At 39.9% G+C, this 22,329-nt stretch overlaps 3 protein-coding genes across 3 annotated transcripts; all 3 read right to left on the bottom strand.

Annotated features, from left to right (window-relative positions):
• Positions 1–246: 246 nt before the first annotated feature.
• Positions 247–12,691, bottom strand: tdrd7a (tudor domain containing 7 a). Its single transcript, XM_051070724.1, is given in 23 exon segments — positions 247–614; positions 945–1,017; positions 1,019–1,106; positions 1,448–1,641; positions 1,942–2,111; positions 2,311–2,500; positions 2,775–2,885; positions 3,096–3,230; positions 3,375–3,458; positions 4,391–4,525; positions 4,816–5,027; positions 5,179–5,290; positions 5,570–5,762; positions 6,473–6,669; positions 6,903–7,664; positions 8,629–8,799; positions 9,240–9,280; positions 9,630–9,658; positions 10,034–10,126; positions 10,369–10,483; positions 10,764–10,908; positions 11,151–11,369; positions 12,363–12,691. Coding segments are annotated over 22 exon segments (3,717 nt in total). The 5' UTR covers positions 11,355–11,369; positions 12,363–12,691; the 3' UTR covers positions 247–351.
• Positions 12,692–12,844: 153 nt separating this feature from the next.
• stra6l (STRA6-like) lies at positions 12,845–19,786 on the bottom strand. Its single transcript, XM_018679675.2, is given in 19 exon segments — positions 12,845–13,507; positions 13,616–13,649; positions 13,651–13,760; positions 14,159–14,322; positions 14,726–14,845; positions 14,959–15,076; positions 15,237–15,285; positions 15,861–15,942; positions 16,119–16,194; positions 16,436–16,589; positions 16,693–16,801; positions 16,944–17,017; positions 17,439–17,564; positions 17,677–17,722; positions 17,919–18,039; positions 18,137–18,267; positions 18,385–18,485; positions 18,899–18,971; positions 19,448–19,786. Coding segments are annotated over 19 exon segments (1,947 nt in total). The 5' UTR covers positions 19,474–19,786; the 3' UTR covers positions 12,845–13,274.
• Positions 19,787–20,074: 288 nt separating this feature from the next.
• Positions 20,075–22,309, bottom strand: spink4 (serine peptidase inhibitor, Kazal type 4). The gene is made up of 4 exons (XM_018679676.2): positions 22,173–22,309; positions 21,641–21,672; positions 21,309–21,421; positions 20,075–20,273 (listed from the first exon to the last, which is right to left on the bottom strand). Exons 1-4 carry the CDS (start codon positions 22,222–22,224, stop codon positions 20,228–20,230), a joined length of 243 nt encoding a protein of 80 aa, XP_018535192.1. The 5' UTR covers positions 22,225–22,309; the 3' UTR covers positions 20,075–20,227.
• Between the last annotated feature and the right edge of the window lie 20 nt (positions 22,310–22,329).

The raw sequence follows: 22,329 nt of genomic DNA, 5'->3' as shown, positions 1-22,329 counted from the left end.
ACTTAACTTGAAGGAACAAAAAATGCTTTAGAGTCAAAGTGAGTTGAGTTTGTTTCAAAATGATTATTTGTAAGCAACAGTAGCATATGGTGATACGTAATGTCTACCATTTTTTCCCCCCATAAATGTTGAATTGAACTGTTTTCAATACTGCCCTCCCCTGCAACAGTGTGTCAGTCCTTAAATTTGGCAAAAATGTATTCCTCAACAACAAATAGGAGGTATTAAAGTCTTGGAAAGCCAGAATGGAGAAAATGCTGAAAACACTCTAAAGTTCACTGAGCACTTTCACATTTTTTAGAAAAAGAAAAAAAACCTTTCATACATTTACAGTCAGAGTCAGCTTGCTGATTAATTTCCCACCGTGCTTGAGGAGACATCCCAGGCAGCTGAAGACAGCTCACCGCCTATGTCAGCCATGATGCTGTGAATCCAAAGGTCCTTGTCCTGCGTTTCCGTGTCCACCAGGTAAACAGTCAACTTGCGCTCCCACAGTTCACCTTTAGCCTCAGAGATCTCCTGCATGCTCTCCACCTGGGCTACCAGCGCTCGCTTCTCCACATGGTTTCTGAACAACATGGAGGCCTCCTCTGACCAGCTCTGCTGTGTCACACCTGGAGGACGAACAGAGGGAGAAACAGCTGCTATGTGGACAGACACAGGGTATCCGTAATCAGACTGATGGCACAAGCTGTTCCGCTTTGTCTCATCAAGGCTCACTGAGACTTACTGAGACAACAATCATTAGTTGTGGGAGTGGTGTAGGAAATGCTTAATGCTTAAAACAGTTTTAATCTGAGAATTCAAAAGTTATCGTTTTATTCTGATTCATAACTAAGATTATGACTAACCTTCAGATAGCAATTCATGTCATTATCCCTCACATTACTTTAATACCTGTAAAACCACTCCAGCCACAGAAAGACAATTACAGTCAAACTCACCTGCCAGTTGTGCAGTGATAGCCTGGAAAGGCAGCTGTCTGAATTCCTCAATCAGAGGCCTGATGAAATTACTACAGGACCAGCTCATGTTTGCCATGGTCCAGCTCATACACAGACACCAACCCATTGGCCAGAATCCCCTTCACCTGAACGCGGTGCCAGCTGGGTAGAGACAGGCATCAAATAAGCCATCAACCACTGGACATTACTTGTTTTTACATTTTGCTCATAATTTCCTCAGAAAATGTCCTCATATGTAAATTTATGAAGTAAAACACCCCAAGATCAAATCATATTATCTACTGTTTAGGTAGCACTTAATCACCATAATGAGTTTAAAGAAAGATTTTACTACAAAGACATAATGTCTGTGATGGAGGAACATGATAACTCTGACATACCTGATTTTCACCTCAGGGATCTCTCACATTCTTTGCAGTGGACATGTGTGTATTAACAACAATTCACGTTTGCATGAGGTGCAAACACATTAAGTCACCTACTTCTTTTCTATTCTGGCAGCGCAGACATCTCCTTTCTGGATGTTTGGGGGCGTGTCGTTCTTCCACGTCTGGTTATAATAGAGAATCATCTCCCCCATCAACACTACCAGCTTATGCACATCCTGCCATGGCTGCAGCACAAAGTAACCAGGGTGGCAGGCCACTGGTACAAACACATCTATGTTCTGACCAGGCTGAAAGAAAAGGAGGGGTTGATTGAGGTGTATATTACCACAAGGCTTTGGTGAGTTAGAGTTTGTTAGGGTCTGCTGACAGTGGAGCAATCCAAAACAAAGTTAATATTGCTACCAAAACACAGAAGTTTACTTCAGATCTGATCATAGACCACCAAGTTATTTTTTCTTGGAAAGAAATCTACAAAGGAAGAAAAGATGAATAATGAAATGATGACAGTTAGTAGTATGAAGACAAGCCATAGCACACTGTACGCACTTTAGTAAACCCTAAGAAAAAGTATGTCACACTCCACACACCTGAGGGAGCTCCAGTGGGGGAGGCATTGGAATTGGCCGCTTCCCAGTTTTGGTGGTCACATCTGGGTCAGACGAGTCCTCTGCTCCCTGACAAGGCTGGGCTGAGGCTTCAACAATGGGGTTCTGGACTGAGCTGCTCAGAGTCAACTTCTCCACAAGAGCGCTGAGACCTAGGAATTGGAAAACACAGGCACACACAGAGCACCCTCAACTTGTGAGATTCAAGTCCATCTCAAAGTCAATAGGCTTAAATACGAATCTAAAATGACAAAAAAGTCTCACTGTCCTAATATCTAGATTTCACACTATCAAATAGTTTGAGAACAAGCAAAACTCTTTAAAAATGGTAGAAAGTCTGTCTAGTATTACCTGTATCCACAATGCTGTTACTGCTGACGATTGTGTTGTTGTTGTTGTTGTTCTGCATTATGAGTTTCTGCCATAACTCTGAGTGAGCCAGCTGATAGTTAATGCTCTTGTCTAGTTCCTGGCTGTCAGCACCAATGAAGAGGTACATATAGACCAGCCGGTCCCTTTTGTGCTCATCTAATTTCAAGATCTAAAATGGGGCAAGAAATGGAGGAAAAAAGCCCACATATACAAAGTCAGAGAGGCCTAGAGTCCAGCATGACTGTTTTACACTCCTGTGAAGAAGCTAACTGATAACGAGAGCAATTAAAGCTACAGCATGTAAGCATTCCTGTCTATTAAGCAGTCCTTTAACAAGCCCTTATTTGTAAGCTTCATTTGTATTGTGTGTATATTTGGATTATAACAGAAGTTTAACTTAACTGTGCACTAAACTTTATATTACGGACGTAACAGTATGTTACCTTCATTTTACAGTCTTCAGAGCCCAGGACAGCCTCCTTCACCCAGACAACAGCCTCTGGGCTCCAGTCTCCCTCTGGAACTTTGAGGTCAGCCAGACGACATTTGATAGCCTGGGGCAGATAAAAAAAAAAAAAAACTGTACACCATTAGCTACCTTAAAAACAATGTTTGTTAACGTGCTTTGCTGATTGACCCTTTAAGACAGAAGTTTCAATTCAGGAAGTGGATGCTACTCCAGCCAATGGATTGTTATTGATTGAGTTTTATATATATATATACATATATATATATACCGCCACACTTAAACAACAAAAACTAACCTGTGGTGGGATGATGGTGAAGTCTTTGAGGAAAACAGGGGGGATCTCTCTGAGATCAGTCACCTCTACAGTTGCTGGGATACCCAAGTCAATGAAGAGAATCTCCATCACTCTGTTGCTGTACATGTTGGTGATCTGAAAACAACAGGATCGGCACATAAATTAATGGCAAAGAAATAATCTTAAACTGTATGATCAAATAATAAGATATCCCAGTTTCATTGTCCACAATAATTTTAAGCTTTTCAAGAAAATACATTTATACGATTCTGATCTTACCTCAACTCTGGACCACTTTCCTTTGTAGCGGGCTAGACAGAACTTGCCACTGAAGGGTCTAGACACTAAAGACTCAGATGTTATCTGGTAGGAACAAGGACAATGATAACACTTGTAAAAGAGAGGAAACTTGCAGTTGGATAAGATAACAAATGTAGCAGCTATGGGAAACACTACATTTGTGAAAGCCTGGACTAAAGACAGCCAGAGAATGATAAAGGAGGTCGTCCTTAAACAATGGCTCAGATCTCCCTCAGCAGGTCTTGATCTTATCTGAGATACAGTTGGAACCACCTGATGATCTGAAATGTCAGAAATGTATCTGGGAGGCAAACCAAAGTATTCTGTATTGCACTGGGAGCCAGTGATCAGCACCGCAGTAATAAATTCAGTACTGTACAAAGAATCAGAGGGATGGCTTAAACTTTTATGTAGCAAACCCCCAGTCAGGTACATAAGGTGGCAGCTGCTTTTCATCAGCTATCAACAGTTAAGTACCTCTTTTGAAATCAGAGATTGGGATGTGGCATCAACTGCAACATGCTAAAAGCTTTAAGAGATGTGTTACAACAGTATTGTGTTTGTGATTCACGGTGGGTTTTCTATTGCTCTAAATATTTGGATAAAGTCATCCATTGCTCTTATCACATCACATATCAACAACTGTAAAAACCTTGTTTGTCTGTCTAAGTCTGTTCAGCTCTTAACAAAAACAAGATGTGCATCCTGACGTACAGGTTTGTTTTTATAAAGCACTCTGAACTATTGCTTTAAAAAGTGCTTCATAATTAAGTAAAGTTACTGCAGTTATGATATTTCAAACAGCGAACAGTCAAATTTATGCATTATCATGACATGAAACAGCCTCTCTCTAAATCAAGCAGCCCACTGAGACACAACTGAAAATTAGACTGCAGCTATTCTATATACTATCGTTGTAAAACTTCAAATGCTCTACCACACTGTTAAGTGCTTGGACAAATTGAGATATTTGTGTACTCTGAAGTCTTGTCTACCTGGGAGATGAAGAATGCTTCTGTTTTTTCCAGTAGCTTGCTGAGTCTTGCTGTTCCTCTGGAGGGTAGCTGGCAGTAGATGATGCCATCTGTACACACATTTGTGACACACACATCCCGGTAGGTAACACTTACCTACAGGTGGAAAGAGTAATGTTAGAAAATACAGAGATTGATAACACACAATTATGTGTTACTGAGGGTGGAAGTCCAAATGAATGAAAACCTGCAGCGTTCCTATAACACATGATTGGCCACTGTAGGAAAAGACTGACTATTGTAAGGATGGTACAATAGCACCACTCACTGTCAGTCCTGGTAAAAATATAAAAACTCCCCTTGACTGCTATTACAGTGGCACATAAAAGATTGCTCCACTAACATGGGGCTCTCCTTCTCTACTCTCCTAATACCACCAAACTTACAGTCAGTGGATTGTTCATGGACTTATCCTGCAGAGTCTTGAGGCAGGTGGAGTTTATGTTGATGTCATCATCCTGGGAAGTGTCGTACAGCACTGCCACAGGCATCTCAGTCTGTTGACATGGCTCTAATGTCTCCATTAGTAGGATCTTTCCCACTGCCAACTTGTCCAGTGAGGACAGGACCAGTGGATGGGAGCTGAAAGTCTCTAAACCTGAGGAAGATGAAGAAAAAATGTGAGGAAAAGGGAGAGAAGGGAAAATATAGGGATGTTAAAGACCCCTGACATATACTGGCTGATGTAAATATTTTGATCTTCATTTGCAGAAAAAGTTCTGCTGTGATATCTGTGAGTTTGTACGTACCTGCGAGTCTGACCTTGGTAGCCTGGAAGGGCAGACAGAGGAAATCCTGGTGCAGCTCCAGCAGATTATTCCCACTTGTCTCCACAGAAAAGCCATAGTCAACATAGTACACCTGGCAAGCAGACAGACATACAAAAAGCTCTTTTGCTGCAGAAACACTGATCCATGCTGTGGATATCTTCCTCCAATAAACAAAAGATTGTTATAAACAGAGTCCTAGCTCAGAGGCTGTATATTCTTAAGCCTACATTTCTAAATCAAACAGACCATAAAGTGCCTTGAAAACTATATTTTCTCTGCCTTTTTGAAGGGAAGTTTTTAGCAACGATTAACAGAAAAATATCTTAATAGTAAAACAACTTGATCACTAACTGCAATCAAATAACGTTACCTTGACCTTGTTGGGGGCCATCACCTCCATGACCTGAGCTCTGGCCAACTCATCTTCATCCTCTCCTCTGACTGCTACCAGCTGACCAACATCAGGGTTAGACAAAGGATGGTGGGTGGAGCTGTCATTGTAAAAAGAGCACATTGCGTCCTCCATGGCCTCCTGGGCATTGGAGTAGTTTTCACCCACATACCTGAACAGGGACCAACTTTTTTTCAGCTATGCATAGCAGGCTTCAAAACAGTAACCTGGATGTTGCTATATAAAATGTGTTCATGGCTGTTGTTGTGGCTCATATTTGTTTACTGCATCAAAATTCAGTTGTTTGAGATACTTGTATTATGCTGCATATCCCTGTAAGCCAGACAGTGTGATAACTGCGTAGAAAAACCTAAGAAGATATTAAAAATGCCAGAAATGTTAATGTGAATTAATGCAAATTAGCCCATGTGAATTATTTTTGTCTGGCTAAGTACTAACAAACTGGATAGAGGATCAGAATCGGCAACTGCAATCTGTTGCACTTCTGATGATATTTAACAACGTGTTATATGGATTAATACTTGGCTGTTTGCTGATCATGATGGATTTAGAAACATGCAGAAAGAAGTATTTTAATAATTTCTCTAAATTTGAAGAAAATAAATTCTCCCCTCTTGGGTAGCACGAAAAATTGCATATGCAACAGAGTTTAGAGTAAGACTGAAACACTCAAAGAAGCTTACTGGTTTAATTGATGATGTACATGTCACCTATCACGCATAAAAGTACATACTGGGGAAAAAAAAATCACTTTTGATATGTTTTTCTTTGTTGCCAAGGGAATCCCTCTCCTTATCTGTGTACCCAGTGTTAACACTGTTTTTAGCTTCAGTGTGAATGCATGAATAATGTGTGTCCTACCTTATAGTGACAGCGTTGCTACTCTTTACATCAGTAACCAGAACAGAGGGATACTGCTCTGAGGGAAGAACCAGACAGGGAGGAATCACAGGCCCAAGGACCTCAAGACCAGAGGGGAGCAGATGACTTCTCCACTGCTGGCTGTCTTGGGTGTCTGTGGCTTCCATGTCTGTTCTGCTGGAGTTATACAGGATGGCCTAACACCAGGGAGATACATAAATGAAACATGACACATTTATAGATAGAAATATCTAAAGACAAACAGAGAGGATGTCCCAAGCTTCCTGGAGGCAATCCCTGTTTTCTCCACACCAATCATTTTCCCAACAGCAAATAATCTTCCAAGGTGACTTCATAGTACTGCTGACGACTTCCCTAACTTGAACATTTTGTGAATTCGGGTACACACAGTGCCATCTCATTTGCTTACCTTCTTCTTGTCATGTGGCAATGGGTACTCCACGGTGCATATATCCAGCAAGAGAGACAAGTTGTCCAGAATATGTTCAGGGAATGGTGTCTTGTATGTGTCTAGGAACAGTTTAGGCAAAGCATGGGCCCACAAACCGTGACTGTACTTGGACAGAAGCTCCTTTATTCTCTGCCGCACCTCAGCTGGCACAGTGACAGCAGAAGCTTTTGAGAGAGGGGCAGAATCAGAGGTAGGGGAAAAAGTGACCTTCAAAAGGGGTAAAATGTCAAGGCCTGGTTGGAGGGAGGAAGCTACTGCAGAAGCGCTGGCTAGTGGAGGGTGAGTCCAGGTAGGGGCTAAAGGCCTGGTGTTTTGGTTGGGGGTAGCTGTTGTCAAGTTATGATTTTCTTTACATCCACCATAGGCAGTGGCTGCATGATCGGCACATGGGGGCAGCTGGGGAGCGAGAGCTGGGTTGTGGACGGGGCTGCGCAATGTGACCGAGGCAGCAACAGGTTGTGAAGGAAAAAGGAAAGTGGGCTTAGCTAAAGGGTTTTTCAGGGAAACTCTAGGTTTAGGAACAGGGGTAGAGAGGGAGGGAGTAAAGAATTCTTCAGGTGTCGAAGGTCGAGGTGAAACTGGTGTGGTGATAGCGCTTGAATTGGAGGGTGATGTTGGTGGGGACTTTTTGGTGTTACTTTCAGGAAGAAGAGAGGGCTTGGGAGGCAGAGGAGGGTAGACCAGCTGGTCAGCTCGGTTGGTGCAGGGTGATTTCTCCACCTGAGAGGGCCAGATGAGCAAGAGACAGGGAGAAAAGGAAAGAGATATAACTCTTCTTACCGTAATTTCCAGACTATTGAGCACACCTGAATATAAGCCGCACCCACTAAATTTAAACAGAAAAAAAGTACATATATAGGCCGCAGTTGTCTATAAGCCGCAGGTGTCTACGTTGTAACATGAGATATTTACACATTCACGCTGCCATCTCCAACGTCTCACCATCGATTCATTGATGCCAAGCTTACATGCAGCAGCTCTATTTCCTTTTTCGACAGCCAGATCGATTGCCTTTAACTTAAAAGCTGCATCATATGCATTTCTTCATGTGTCTTCCATGATGAGGGTGTGTGCATTAAGCGCAAAATGACTGTTCAGAAGAATTTTGTGTGAGTGCGTTTGATCTAATTCGAACAGTTTCATTGGTCCACTTTGACCTCTTTGGTAATTTCATTGGTCTGATGTGACAAGGCTAAATGTTTTGCCGGCATGAAGTTCGTCAGCCTGTAAAAACCTATAAATTAGCCGCATCATTGTTTAAGCCGCAAGGTTCAAAGCATGTGAAAAAAGTAGCAGCTTATAGTCCGGAAATTACGGTAATTCCTGTAAAGATTCTGAATTTAAAGAAAAGGAACAATAAATTTGTTGAACAAAAATATAAAGCCTTTCTATAATTCCTGAATCATTAAAGTATGACAGAAGGTTGGGCAACTGTTCTCTAGTTAAGAACTTTTAGTCCAGCATTTGAGTTAAATAAAGATCCGGTGCAGATAAATGGAACAATATTTGAAGGATGAAACTATTTAACGCCCTCTCCAGCAAAAAAAATCTGATACCCAGTCACACACAGACTATAAATGAACATCATGTAATTAAAAAAGTTCCTCTCCAAAAGAAATAAGGGTAGACACTGTAGTTACAAACCTAAAAAGCATGTTGATGCATATGTTTTTACATTTCTCACCATACAGACGTCTGTCCACTTTTCCAGGTCTATGAGCACCTGCGGGTGGAGCTTCTGATTGAACATTTCAAAGTAGATCCCTGATATTTTCGAAATCCACAGTCCACTGCAGTACTTCGCCAGAAGCTGAGTTATTCTGCTCTGCACCAGCCCCACATCATACAGGCTAGACTGCATGGGGAGATTTCACAATTTTACAAGCATGTCCCCAAGCTGTTTTGGTTTAGATTTTTAAAATAAATCTCCCAAAAAATACATAAACACACAGAAAAACTAATCAAAAAAAGAATAACTAATTGAAGGAACTGATGGAAAACGTTCAGTTACAGACCGGGGTGGATCCACACACACACACACACACACACATATATAAAGACAGAATTAACATATCAGGCAAAGACAGAATTTCCTCCTACAATTTTCTTCATAATTTCATTTCAAAAATATTAGTTTAAAAAAAGAGAAAATGGTGCTTGCCTAATATCTGAATTCAGTGGAGTTCCTTGTTGTAGCTCTTGAGGGTAGCCCATGGGCTGTGAAGTCATTTCCAGTAGAGTGTATACATAAAGTAGTAGCAGACACATAAAGAACAGAGACAGGGTTTTCTGTACCTGGGATTGGTTGGGTCTGGAGACTTGTTCAGGAGGCTTCTCTGTGAAAAATAGTGCAAACGAAGAGAGAAATGCTAACAGATTCTGATATCACAAGAGGCAGCAGGAGATTGATTTTGCTAGTTGTTAGTTAATCTGATTCACATCTATCAACTTTTTTTTGTTTTGGTAGTGTTGTCAAATGTTGATATTATACTCTGCTCTGCAATTACTTCCCCAGTGACATGTGTTTAACATCTCAGCTGTGTCTTTTACTCCCCTTTGGAAAATCTGACAGTGACTGGGGAATATGATTTCCCAAAATGATCAACTTTCCCAAAAACTCAAGAATCAAAATACATATATTGCTGTAAAATAAATGAGGATACAAACCAAGAAGGTGCCACATACCTCTAGGCTTCTGACAGTTCTTCTCTTTCCTGTTGACAACATAAAAGCCTTTTGAGTATCATATGCTTTTCATAGCAGTGCTGTTATTTAATACAAATGCCCTATTGCAGTTCTAGATATCAGAGTAAGCCAATACAGGTTTGTCCAGCAGTGTATTCCCATATAACATTTATTATATTGCCTGATATAATAGCCCCACGTCCTAAAAATGTCCTTCCATCTCAGTAATGATATTTTGAAACTCACCTGTGATCTGTTATGAGAGTAGTGGGTGGGAAACTGAAATGACTACACAGTTGCAAACACAGAAAAATAACCACAAGCAATATTTTGGTACCACAGACTATTTCATAAAGGGAGTTTGCCTGGTAACTTATAAAGTTTATCCACATGAGTACATTCACCTGTCAGGCATCACACACTGCTTCACAGCTGGTTGAGGAGCCGGATGTCTGTGTTCAACAGGTGTGATGGAGCTTAACCTCTGGTCCAGCTGCCTGATGTTTGGGCAGAACACAAGCAAAAAGTCTAGTTTATTCATTTCAGAATGCACTTAAGACAAAGCAAATAGAGAAGAATAAATCAAACATGATTGTCCATTATCTGAAAAACAGAATATTTTGATTACAGAAAGCAGTCACCACTTCTGAGTCCTGGCTAGCTTGGGGATTTTTCTTACAGACAATGTTGTACAAACAAGTTTTAAGTGTAGCCACTCATAGCTCATCATATTGTCTACCTGTAGTCTCCTGATGCACTGAAGCCTCTGTAGCCACCATGGGGCCGATAACGGTTTGCTGGCTTGTTAGAGGCATCAGCAGGTGAGGGCTGGCGGAGAGATGACCTTGGCCTCACTGAATGCATAGTTAGTTAGTTGGTCAGGTTAGAGTGAAGAAAAAAGGTGGTGTGATACAGAGTATGTTTGATAAATAGTTAGAAATCACCAAGAAAGATTTTTGAAGTTTATGTCCCCAGCTCTCATTCCTAAAAGACGAGGTCTCTTGTAGGAATGTACATGTACTATAAACTTAGGATGGGAACTCTGCCACTCTGTTCCTATAAATGCATTTGAAGAGATAAAGCCCTGATTTAAAAAACAAAGCCATGTTTTTAAAAGTAACAAAAGACTCCTACTGTTGAGCATGTAGGGGTTGGAAGGTTTGAATCTCATCCTGCAGTTGACCACTTGGGAGCGACCAGATTTCTTGGAACTCTTCTGCCTGGCCACCAGCTCAGCAATGTGGGCCGTCTCTTGACAGACTGCAGCAAAGCATTTTAGCTGCAGAGCAAATGCATGGTTACACTTAGAGTCACACTCCTTACCATGAAAAAGTCAGAACATGGCTTAGGATTTTGCTAAATTTGCTGAGCTGAGTTTTCTCTGTTTTGTGCTGATGCTAGCTGACCTAAGTAGTATAAAGATGCAAAAATATATCGGCCACACCAAGTCAGACAAAATGAATAAGTTACTTGGTAAGACAATGGCCTTAAACCGAGATAAGAAATAAAAGCAGCCCTCACCTCACCCATGCGGTACTCTAACCGTACCACAGAGGGGATACTTATGAGATAATCCTCCAGTTTTGAGTAGCCCAGCTTTTTCAGCGGGATGCTCTCTCCGCACAGTGACCGGTACTCTGACTGGAGGCTGTTAATAGACACGCCGGTCTTGCTGGACTGAAGTACAGACCGCAACATTTTCTTAATAGTCTCAGTGTCCGACATCCTGGTAAATACACACTGAATCAGAAACAAAACAGAAATAAAATCAATCAGAGTTAGAAAAGCACAAGTACATCAAAAACACCTGAGAGAGTAATTGGTTTGTTCAATCAAAAGGCATGAGTTGTCAAAGCATTGTGTCATTTTGTCATTGGATTCTACTGTGTTCAATCAAAGCCAGACCCAACCTTTAAGTTCTACATTTCTCATGACTTTTGAAGATACCAAGAGACAAAAGAATAATGACAACCAGTAAAGTGCTTTCACGTTGTATAAGAATTTTCGGTGGTACTTTGCATTATGGAGAGTTCAGTACATCAAAATAGGAGCTGAGGGGAAATCTTATGGCATCTATGATTCAATGGAAGCTGCAACAGACGTACCTGATGATGAAAAACGTGTTTTCAACGATTGTGATTAAAGATATATTAACCACTGCGTTTTGAGGGATAACGTCGGGATTCTGGGTTCCACTTATGTTCTCCTGAGATTTTAATGTAATCGTGTTTGCTGGAGAGTCGCATCTAACGACAAATTTTGTGGTCTATAACAACAAAGTTCGTCTTCAAGTTAGCAGAACAACAAGCGGTCGTTATGTGTGCCCGTAACGACGTCCATGACAGTTGTGCTATCTCAACCTAGATTTCTTGGTTTCGTCAGTAACGTACGATTCAACTTAAAAGTGTGTATAAAATCATTTGTCTACGTGTTGAAGGTCTACTTTCTATGTGATATTACGTTTACCTCTAACCCCAGAGGTGCTTTCTCTGTGACAACAGGACTTTAAGGACGTCTAACTGCTAAATTATCTGCTGGATGGTTAACGAGTGTACAACGTGGGCGTTAGGTAACGGCTAATTGTTAGCAAATGGTGGTTCGTTTGCTGCTAGCGGTAAGGTAAAGCTAGTGACTTTCGACATCCAGTCGACCTTGTAGAGGGTAGCCAGAATTATTCGCAATCAGCAACTACATATATCATCACATATCAAAGTATCCCCATGTTTAAATTACCTGAAAATTTGACTGCTATCTCTGCCAGAATCAAACTATCATGAATCTTCTCTCGCCGCATTCAAAATCACGAGCACGGTTCAAGCCCACAGGTTCAGGAGGTCACTGCCTTTTTTTTTTTCTTTTTTTTTTTTTTTTCTAGTTTGACATTTGTGATATTGTCTTAAATATTATTTATATTTATGAAATAATCATTTATCTAGATAAATATCCATAAACAAGCATATACATTATATACACATTTTCTGCTAAATTTCAAAATCAGACTATGCTGCGTTCAATTACTATCGGACATTCGACTGTTAAGCACAAGACTTAAAATACACGTTAGCTTTTTGAGTAACACAGTGTAATTTTCACCATTTTGATTTCATTTCCGGCTGAAAGTTGAGCCATATTTACAACTTTGTGCAAAGTAGAAGCCTCTCTTTTGTTTGCACAGGCCTAATGCCTGCAGAGCTCTACAAATTGCATGACTACCATGAAGTGCCACCAAATGTTTATTGATCATATACAGAAGTTGTGCATAAAGGTTTAATAGAGAAATGACCAGATTTATTTCTAGAACTGATGTTACAGGTGACATTGTGATTATGTACAAAGGTTCACATTGAATCTTTACTGTATAATACAGTATAATAGTTCCAATTTGACTTAAATTATGCTTTTTCAGCATATGCTTTGGTTTCGACCATTTAGTGGCAGGCCTGCAGGGCATGAACTAATGTGAACTCTGAAGACAAGGGTCACTGAAAGGCATAGATATTCAAGACAATGACACACTGATTAAACGCTTTAAATTGCATACAGTCTGTGATACTGGTATCACAACAGCCTCAGAGCAGACTCAAATACAGCTTTGAATTCCAAACCATACTTTATAACAAGAGCACAATCTATGGAAATGTTACTTTAACAGTCCTCTGCTGGTGTGACTGTAATCTCTGGTAGTACTGTTTGCTGACTCTGCGTTTGTGAGGCCATGACCCAAGCCTGCACCAGCAAGTCTGACTGGGGAGACGATGATGACTGTATCGATGAAGATGAGGAGAGGTGGTGTTTTCTGAGCAGGATCAGATGAGGGTTTCTCAGTAATGTATAAAACAACTTCCAGCGCCTCTTGGCCAGGCTATTCACAGGGTGCTCTGCAAAAAAAAAAAAAAAGAAAAAAAAAAGTTAATAAACTGGAAATTTAAAAAATAGGTAAAATAAATAAAGTGCATTTTAAGAGGTAATTTAAAAGAGGATACGACCGGGCGGCATGTTGCTGAATGTGGAGTATATCAGGTGCGGTGTGGCTCTCCAGCTTATTGCAGACCAGCAGCTGGCAGAAACACACCATGACTGGATTGTTATGATAGTGGTCAGCGAAGATCATTCCAATCCACGTACTGTAGCCTTGAATGAGTCAGATGTAGTAGTGAATTGGCTTGTACATATGAATTATATGCTGCAACCCTAAGCTTCTCACACACTCACTTCTTGGGATCAACAATAGCAGCAAAGTTTGTTTGTCCTGATATTAACATAATAATAACAGTAAGACACTTATGAATAGTGTCTAGTTTATTGGAAGTTTCTCTAACATATTTCTAAGCTCAATATTCCAGCTGTATACACCAGAATACGGTAGGTTTTCCACTCTATCACATCAACTTCCTGTTCTTGTCTAGAGAAACACTAGATGCTGATGCTTTGTGAAATACTGCCATCTTGTGGACAATGGTCTGAAGGCAGACACCTCAATTACTATTTTATTTTGTCTTGCACACGTTTTCATTTCAATTTAGGCTTACCAGCATCCATGGTTTCATATCCTCTCTGCATGATGGTCCGGTCTATGCGGGACACCAGCCATGTTCCTACGACAATGCTGAACAGCAGCCTCAAGATGCAGTTGCTGATCCCCATCACCACATTGTAGAAAAAGAAGAAGTAGTTGAAGCAGTGGAATGCCTTCCTGTGGGAGAGGGTGGGGAGGTGATTTCAAGAAACTGTATCATACAGATTAAACTTGAATCATATGCACTTTTTCTATTAATATTAGAGAAACTGGTGTTAAGAGGTGTCCCATACTATGAAGTGCACAGCATCTGCTTGTTCCAGTAAGTCACTGAAGCTACTTTACTGCTTTACTGTTGAGTAAGTTCAAATTTTATGACTTCATCATCACATTATGTCCTCAACCAGTCTACATTACATAGATAATAATGTCATACTATTACTGCTTTTATCTACTACTTTATCACCAGTACTTCCCTTTTAACAGCTAGTGTTTGCTGGCAAATGGAGGATTTGTGTTTTAGTATGTCCTCTGACGATTTAATGGCCCACACTGAATAACTGTATTGAAATGTATTCACCTGTTGTTGAGAGCCAGAGGTTTCTGTTTATCCGTAGGAGATAGTTTGTCCTGGAGGAAGAAGATCTGAACCAGAGCTACCTGGAGAATCACCAGGCCGATCACAAGGCCGATGGTCAGACTGAGAGACCCATGAGAAAAGTAAAAATCAATCAGTCAGTGTGTCTATCTGTCAATCTGACCATTCATTTATATGCTGTCATATATCCACAACTACAGGGAAACCAGCCTTACATGATGATTCCCAGATTAGTGAGCATGCTGACCACTCTTCCATGCTTTATAGGGAGAGCCAGCCCGTATGCCAAGAGCAGGGCAAACACAAAGTGGACAAAATGGACAATCAGATAGCCTAAAAAAGACACAAGTGTAATTATCTCACATTGTTCTACCACTTTTATGATCTCAAAATGCCAAGAAAAGAGAGACGTAAACCTTGGTGCTGGTGTCATTTGTGAAACTGCAAGAGGTTGTAGATATTGTTCATATGTTTCAGATAATGAAAAACTCACCCCACAGTGTAAATGCTATTTGCCATCCAGAGTATCTTGCAATGGAAGCCTGTGAAAATCAATGAGAAAATTTTGGTTTGTGCATTTATCTTCTGATCAAAAGCATGTGTGAAGTAAATATATATAAGAAGCCAAATAGAGACAAAAACTTTCATATGTGCAGATTGTCCAAATGCTCTACATATTTGAAACACTCAAAAGCACACGCACACAATTCAAAATGTTCAGACACGTGCAACTGTGTGTGTTTGGTAAAGCTGGTTTTGTTTTTGTGTAGCCAATCAGCCACAACCTGTTCTCAGCTGTGGGAGTCTTGTTAAAACGGCTGGGAGCCAGAACCAAATTGTAACAATCATTTAGTGTTATTGCAGAGCTGGTAGGGTGCAGTGGCCATATGGTTTGAAATATGTGGCCCCCAAATTTTTATACGCAGTGACACACACATCCTGACCTGGAAACACAGTTAAACTGTAGCCAATGTCACATTTGTGACTGCTGATTTTGAGGCTCTAGTGCCAAGCTGAAATCTGATTTGCTCTGGAATCGTCTGCCATCTGCTACGTGTGTGTGTGTGTGTGTGTGTGTGTGTGTGTGTGTGTGTGTGCGCGTGTGCATGTTACGTACTACACTGACAGCGGAACTAGGCTTTTGAAACTTCTCAGGAAGAAAACCCCTCTGTCCTTTCCACAGTCTCTTCGTGTGTTTCCTATAGCATCAATATATCAGGTGATAACTGTTAGAGAAATTTCTTTCATATTTCCATAAAACCTAAACAGTCCATTCACTTATTATTTATTATTCTTCCACTTTACATCATCATTTCTCAGTTAAAACATTAATGCACTTGATATCTTTCTTTTTTGTTTTTTTAGTATCTCTTACCTGTAACATGCCAATACATGGAAAGTGTAGGCAACAGAGTTGAGACTAGCAAAGATGGTTGTAGCCAGCCAAGACTCTGAAAAAAAAAAGAAAGAAAAGAAACTAAGACACTTTGTTTCATGAAGTCTTGGCCACCTTAAAAAACAGATGAGAGATGATTTTTGACTTTTTCTTATCAGAAATGTTCACAATCAAAGAGGCAGGACGGAAACTTGTCTGATGTCTACCATCTACCACTGTGTTTCTTTTCATCCTCAATAATCACAAAGACCATAAATGCACCAGACTATATGGGGTGTGGATGCAGACCAACTCACTCCTTGCCACGATGATGAATTCCTCCAGCGCTGGTATCATGGCTTTAAGACCTTCAGTTTGGTTACAAGACAAAACCAGCTGTTCCAGTGTATTCTTCCACTTTTCTACTTGGGTAAAAGCCACATTACTGAGACTGTAGTCTGCCAGAGTCATCTGGAGGAATCACAAGAGGAGAAATGAATAGGCTGAAATAAAGCTTATAGTGTAGATATTTGGTTTTACCGGAATCCAAAGAGATGTCTTGGTGTGTCTTTACCGTATATAGGCCTATAAGGGATATAATGGCGGTGCCAATGATCCTGTTGGGGAATTTGAAGTAGGGGTCCCACTCATACACTCGGCTCTGGAACCAGCTGAGTGGCTTACTGCAACACAGAATGGTCAAAACCACTGTGTGTGTTTATGTATGTAGGTGAGTGTATCCATGTGTGCCGCTGCTTTCGAGATTACTGGATTTCAAGTTAGGATGCGCTGAACTGCATTACCATGTATGAGTGCGTATTCTACCTGTGTGCAGGTGCTTTCCTCAGCAGTCTTTTAACATGCTCCACCTGGTGCTGCTCATTCAGCTCCTCAGAGTCCTGGCAGCAGATTGAGCAGATTTATTCTCACACAGACTTTATTGTTCAGAAATCAGACAAAAATGTTATATCAATCACTACAGACCCTAAATTTGTTATTGTTTGTCCTTGTTATTTATTGTTTTATACTTTGTTTACATATTGTTTTGCATCTTGTGTTGATTTGTATTTATTTATTTATTTTATTTAAGTTTTGTTGCCACTGGAGAGTGTCAAACCGAATTTTGTTATGGGTACTACAATGACAACAAATCTTCCTCGTGCCCTCATGTCCATTAGTCACCAACAAAATAGAAGCAGAAAGGGAGAATAAAAAAAATAAATATACCAATAAACATTACATAAAATCTCAAATAGCCTTTAGATCATCAGATTTTCCAAACATACAGCTAGAATCATTGTAGAGATTTTACATGCTGACCTCCTGTTCCAGTTGCAGACGTATTCGAATGGCTTTAACCAGCATGTAGACAAATCGACCCAAGAGGAAGATGAGGGAGAGGATGCAGGGCCACTGGATAATTATCTTCTGGTGTCTCCCCAAAATCTTTAAAATCATACACACAATGTTTTGCATGAATTCTTTTTTTTTCATGCAGACACACTGCAACAGGTGCATTACACTTCCACAAGCTTTCATGGATTTAGTACTCACCTACCTTACCATCAGGACAGGTGAATGTGTCCCAAACTGTAACGATGATCCTGCAAACAAGCATCAAGTCATGTGATGTAGTAAAATGTGATTATCCATACACCCACTCATTTCTCCATCTATATTGTTTATATAATTTGGATGTGTAATATAATATTTAAATAATAACATAATGATAATATAATGTTTCACCAACAACTATCATATCATGTATACTAATCCATATTTTGTGGAAGGATTGTTTACCAGGACAGAGAGTAGAGTATTCCCAGCAAAGCACCAGCTGCTCTGAAAGGTGTTGACAGACAGGCAAAGAAAGGGAAATACACCAGACCCACTTCTAAAGCTCCAACCAGATACACGATAGCTGAGGAAAGCAGTTAGGAAACATTACATCAGTATGTACTTATTGTATATGTATGGTAAAGATGTTTGAATATAATAACTGTAAATAGAGGGAGTACCTCTGGCCCAGGGTGGGACTGTGAAAGGGATGTAACGTTCGGAGAAGAGCAGCAGGACGCTGCTGGAAACGGCACCAAATGCAAATCCATAGGACCATCGGTTACTGAGGCTGCCTATAGTATCCAAAGGTCTGGGGTTCAACAATGACAACATGTAAACATAAACTGAGCTATATGGCTGATGTGTGTACCAAGGAGTTTGTTACTGTTTCCTTTTGATATATTTATTGTTGCTGGTGCCTACTTACACCACAATGGCAAACCGTCCCCTGAGGAAGGGCAGTCTGTGGTCGATGCCCAGTCTCTGGGCTCTTCTCTGGAGGAATGAGAGCACCCCTACAATCAACACCTGGAAGACAACAAATAGATGTATAAATAAACACATAAACAAATCTACTGGAACAATGCTTTGTTTGCATTGCTGTACCTGCTCATTAAATGCTGTTGCAGTGAATGTACAGTATGCACTCTGCTACTATAGTGGTGTTCTTGGCATTATGAACAGGAATTCTGCTATTCTGTGTCCTGAGAATTTTGTAGCATTGCTTCTTTACTGTGTAGTTTTTCGTTATCCAAACTGCTATAGGAAAGATGACCCTTGCCTTACAGGTTGAAAAGCTGTATTGATCAACAACTTGCTTTGACACAACAAAATGTTAGTTTTAGATTTTACTATGGCTATTTTGATGCATTTTTTAGTGAGTCAACTTTATATTTTCTTTTTTATGTTCATATTGCAGGTTAAATGGACAGACAACTCACTGCTGGTATGAGTGACAGGTGCAGGAAGAGGTCTATAGATATTCCATTTTGACAGTCCTGAACTTTGGTGAGCCTATAGAAACAGTGACAATACAAATGATGTAACATAATGTAGCTGTAATGACACAAAGCAGAAAAGAGGAGGAAAGAGGAAAAGAGGAAAGAGATCAGGCTAACTAAGTTAACAACCTGATCTGACCTGAACCAAGCTAAACTTAACCAAACTAAACATAAAAACTGAACAGAAGTGAACATTGGAGTGCTTGTCTCTGCAATCTGCAAATCATTAACATTTAATAACATGAGTTTGTAACATCTATTGATATAATTCACTCTCCGTTTCGAGCCTGTCTAGGCTCAGGTTCAGGTTTGCTGCTCCTCTGTCTTGGTTCAGAACTGCTGGAATCAGCTAATTTTTTTTCAAATCCTAAATTATACATGACATTAACATAACAAACTATCATCTGACAGTAAAAAAAAAGTAAAGAGCAGTAATAGTAGAAGTAGTGGTAGTAGAAGTACAGCAGATTATTTACAGTCTATACTTACTTAAGTTCCACTCCGTTTCTTATCATCTTCAATAAGTCAGTCACTACTGAAACCTGAAAAGCCTTGTTTCTGCGCTACTGTAAAGATAAAGAAAGCGACTGTGGATTGATACCACTTCTCCATTTCCTGGTTTCAACCATGTGACTCACACATTTGACCTTTGACCTCAGGACACAACACTTTGTTTTATGTCCTCTTTCCCTGTGTGTGTCTCTGTGTCTTCTGCCCCTTTTTACTTTTACCAACCCATTAACTCACACTCTCTCACTTTGTCTAAATCCCAAACACATAGACACGAATATTATTGACCACTGTGTTACTCAGTATAAGGTGTGTAAACAATAAGCTCACCAACAGAGATAACCGACTGGTCATTCACCTCCCTCCACCTCACAAAGGAATGCTTTTCAGATTGTTAGAGAAATCACTAAATCACCTTTCTTTTCTTTTCCTTTCACCACATATAAGCTTCATTTCAAAAATTACATTTGTGGGCTTCACTTCTTTATTTTTCTTAATTCTGGCATCTGTTTTACTTCCTCTTTGTACTTTATCCAGGCTTCCTATTAATGTTAAACTTTGTGAGATTTGGATTTTATTGATAAAAATGAAAATATCTCAAGAACGTTGTTTGATGCTGAAGGACATTTATTGCTTGTGGTAATTAGAACAAACTTTTTTGGGACAGTTGGGATCCAGTTGTTATATCAAAGATCCATGTCGGACACATAACCAGATCCTGATTGGATGCTTGGGCGGTGACATCACCAGCTGTGCAGATCAGCAGGTCCCCTCCTTGACGATCATAATGTCCATCTTGGTTACTCTACAGAGAGAATCATAACATTACTTGGCTGTGATTCATTCTGCGCTGCTCAGCTCAGTGTAGGTGGAAAAGTGAAAACGCCAGCCAAAAGACTCTTTTAAGCTCATCATGTCTACGGTAAAGTCGAGCAATTGGTAAGAGAGAGATGGGTGTAGAGAGAGAGGTCATCAATGATGGTTTTTAGCCAAACCAGCAGACTGACTTCATGGATACCAATTTTGGACAGTCTGTACAAGTTTTGGAAGAATTGCATTCACATCCCTCTCATAATTAATTAAGATGACTTTTGCAGTCACCTCACTTTTCATCTGGTGCTAATTAGGTCAAATTTCAGTTTGTCAAATATTGTAGTTTATGTCCAAATGCAAAACTAATGACATTCCCATCAGCCTCATCTGCACTTTGTGTTTAGTGCTAATAAGCAGATACTAGCATGCTAACAAGCTAAACTAAGGTGAACATGATAAACATTACACCTGCTAAAGATTATTATCTTAGTGTTGTTATGCTCCTGTTAGCATTTAACTCAAAGTACAGCTATGCCTTAAGTTAGACAGCTGTAGACTTTTATTAATAAAACAAAGTCACTGTTACAGGGTTAACATACAAACACCAACAGTCAAACATACAAACAACATAAAGGTTTGAAGATAACATCAAGAGCAAACGCTTTACTGGGCAAAAGAAAATTTCAGTCAGTATTTCTGTCACTGCAATGTAAGCACTAATCCACAAGGATCTCTTAATACATTCTTTGTAAAAAAAAAAGAAAAAAAAAAAGGCATATGTGAATATTACTTAGTCACCAGAGGTGTGACTGTCATTTTCCAGTAAAGATAAGTGACCATTAGTTCATCCCCCGTAAATGAGCGAAACAAAATGTGATATCTCCCAGTCATTTGAATTAGCTGCTGTGACTGTAGTCTAATTATTTCACCACCAGATGGCGACTTGAGCACTTTTTACTCCATAAGGTCAACTTTGGTCTTGATGGTGTGTGAGTGTCATGAGAAAGGAGCAGCTGTGTGTACTCACTGTCTTTGGACACACAGGGCACACTCGTTGGCGTAAGTGTTTCCATCACTGCCACACACAGGAGCAAAATTCATAGGGCACGCTGGAATCTCTGCCATGTCGTAACAAGAGGGCTGCCAGAAAATAAAACATTATATTATAACAATATTCTGTTCTCACAGGAGGTTTTGAGTTTTACAGGTTCACTGAATGATTCTCATCAAATCTAAAAAAAAGTACTATATTAGAGTTGATTATTTCTTGTTCTTCTTACACACACACACACAGAGTAAGACACAAAACACATTCCAGTGTGCTCCACTAAATCAAATTTTTCCATTAAAATATTTCACCTTTATCATGAGTCCAGGTTCCTTCTCTGCATCTGTGAAAAAAAAACACATGACTTATAAAACCATAAATGTATAAATAATAAACCCCATACTCCATAAAGTCCAGATAAATACATAAACAGCCCAACTCATACAAAATATCATTGGCAACACATGTGAATACTTGAACTACATTAGAAAAGTCAATACACTACCTGGGTTTTTTTTTTAAGTCATAGTCTCTGACGTTGATATTTCTGATCCATTATTGTTAATTCACTATACAGGTAGAGTACATGAGTGGTTACTATAATGACATACCTATGATTTTAAATATGTGATATCCCTAAATGTCAGTACATAATATACTGTACAGCCCAGTGTACTTTGGTTCAATGTTGTAAGACCATAAAACATGAAAACCTTCCTGTTTCATTCTAGGGCATTTAAATATAAATCACTCAAAATTTGTCTATAGACTTAAATCTCAATCTATAACACCTCTCAAACTAGAACACAAAAACAAATCCAATCAAGTGCTTTTCTTTGTTACCTGCAGCCACACAAATAAGCAGGAGTCCCAGGAAAACAGCTCTTCCAGTCATGATGTTGGTGGGTGACAGAATCCTCTGAGTGTGTCTCTGTTTTCACCAGCAATATAGCTGTCTGTGTGTGGGGTGGGCGTGTGCTTGTGGGAACGCAGCAGGTGA

Source organism: Lates calcarifer, linkage group LG5, assembly GCF_001640805.2.
Source record: "Lates calcarifer isolate ASB-BC8 linkage group LG5, TLL_Latcal_v3, whole genome shotgun sequence".
Classification (NCBI taxonomy): domain Eukaryota; kingdom Metazoa; phylum Chordata; class Actinopteri; family Centropomidae; genus Lates; species Lates calcarifer.
This window is presented reverse-complemented; position numbering and strand designations above follow the sequence as displayed.

What these genes read in the sequence shown, in the direction of transcription:
- spink4 (XM_018679676.2), bottom strand. Translation starts at nt 22,224, where the DNA reads ATGACTGGAAGAGCTGTTTTCCTGGGACTCCTGCTTATTTGTGTGGCT. An exon ending in GCTTATTTGTGTGGCTGCAG is followed by an intron (nt 21,673 to 22,172) that starts GTAACAAAGAAA and finishes TTTTTTTCACAG; the next exon opens with ATGCAGAGAAGGAACCTGGA. An exon ending in AACCTGGACTCATGATAAAG is followed by an intron (nt 21,422 to 21,640) that starts GTGAAATATTTT and finishes ATTTTCTGGCAG; the next exon opens with CCCTCTTGTTACGACATGGC.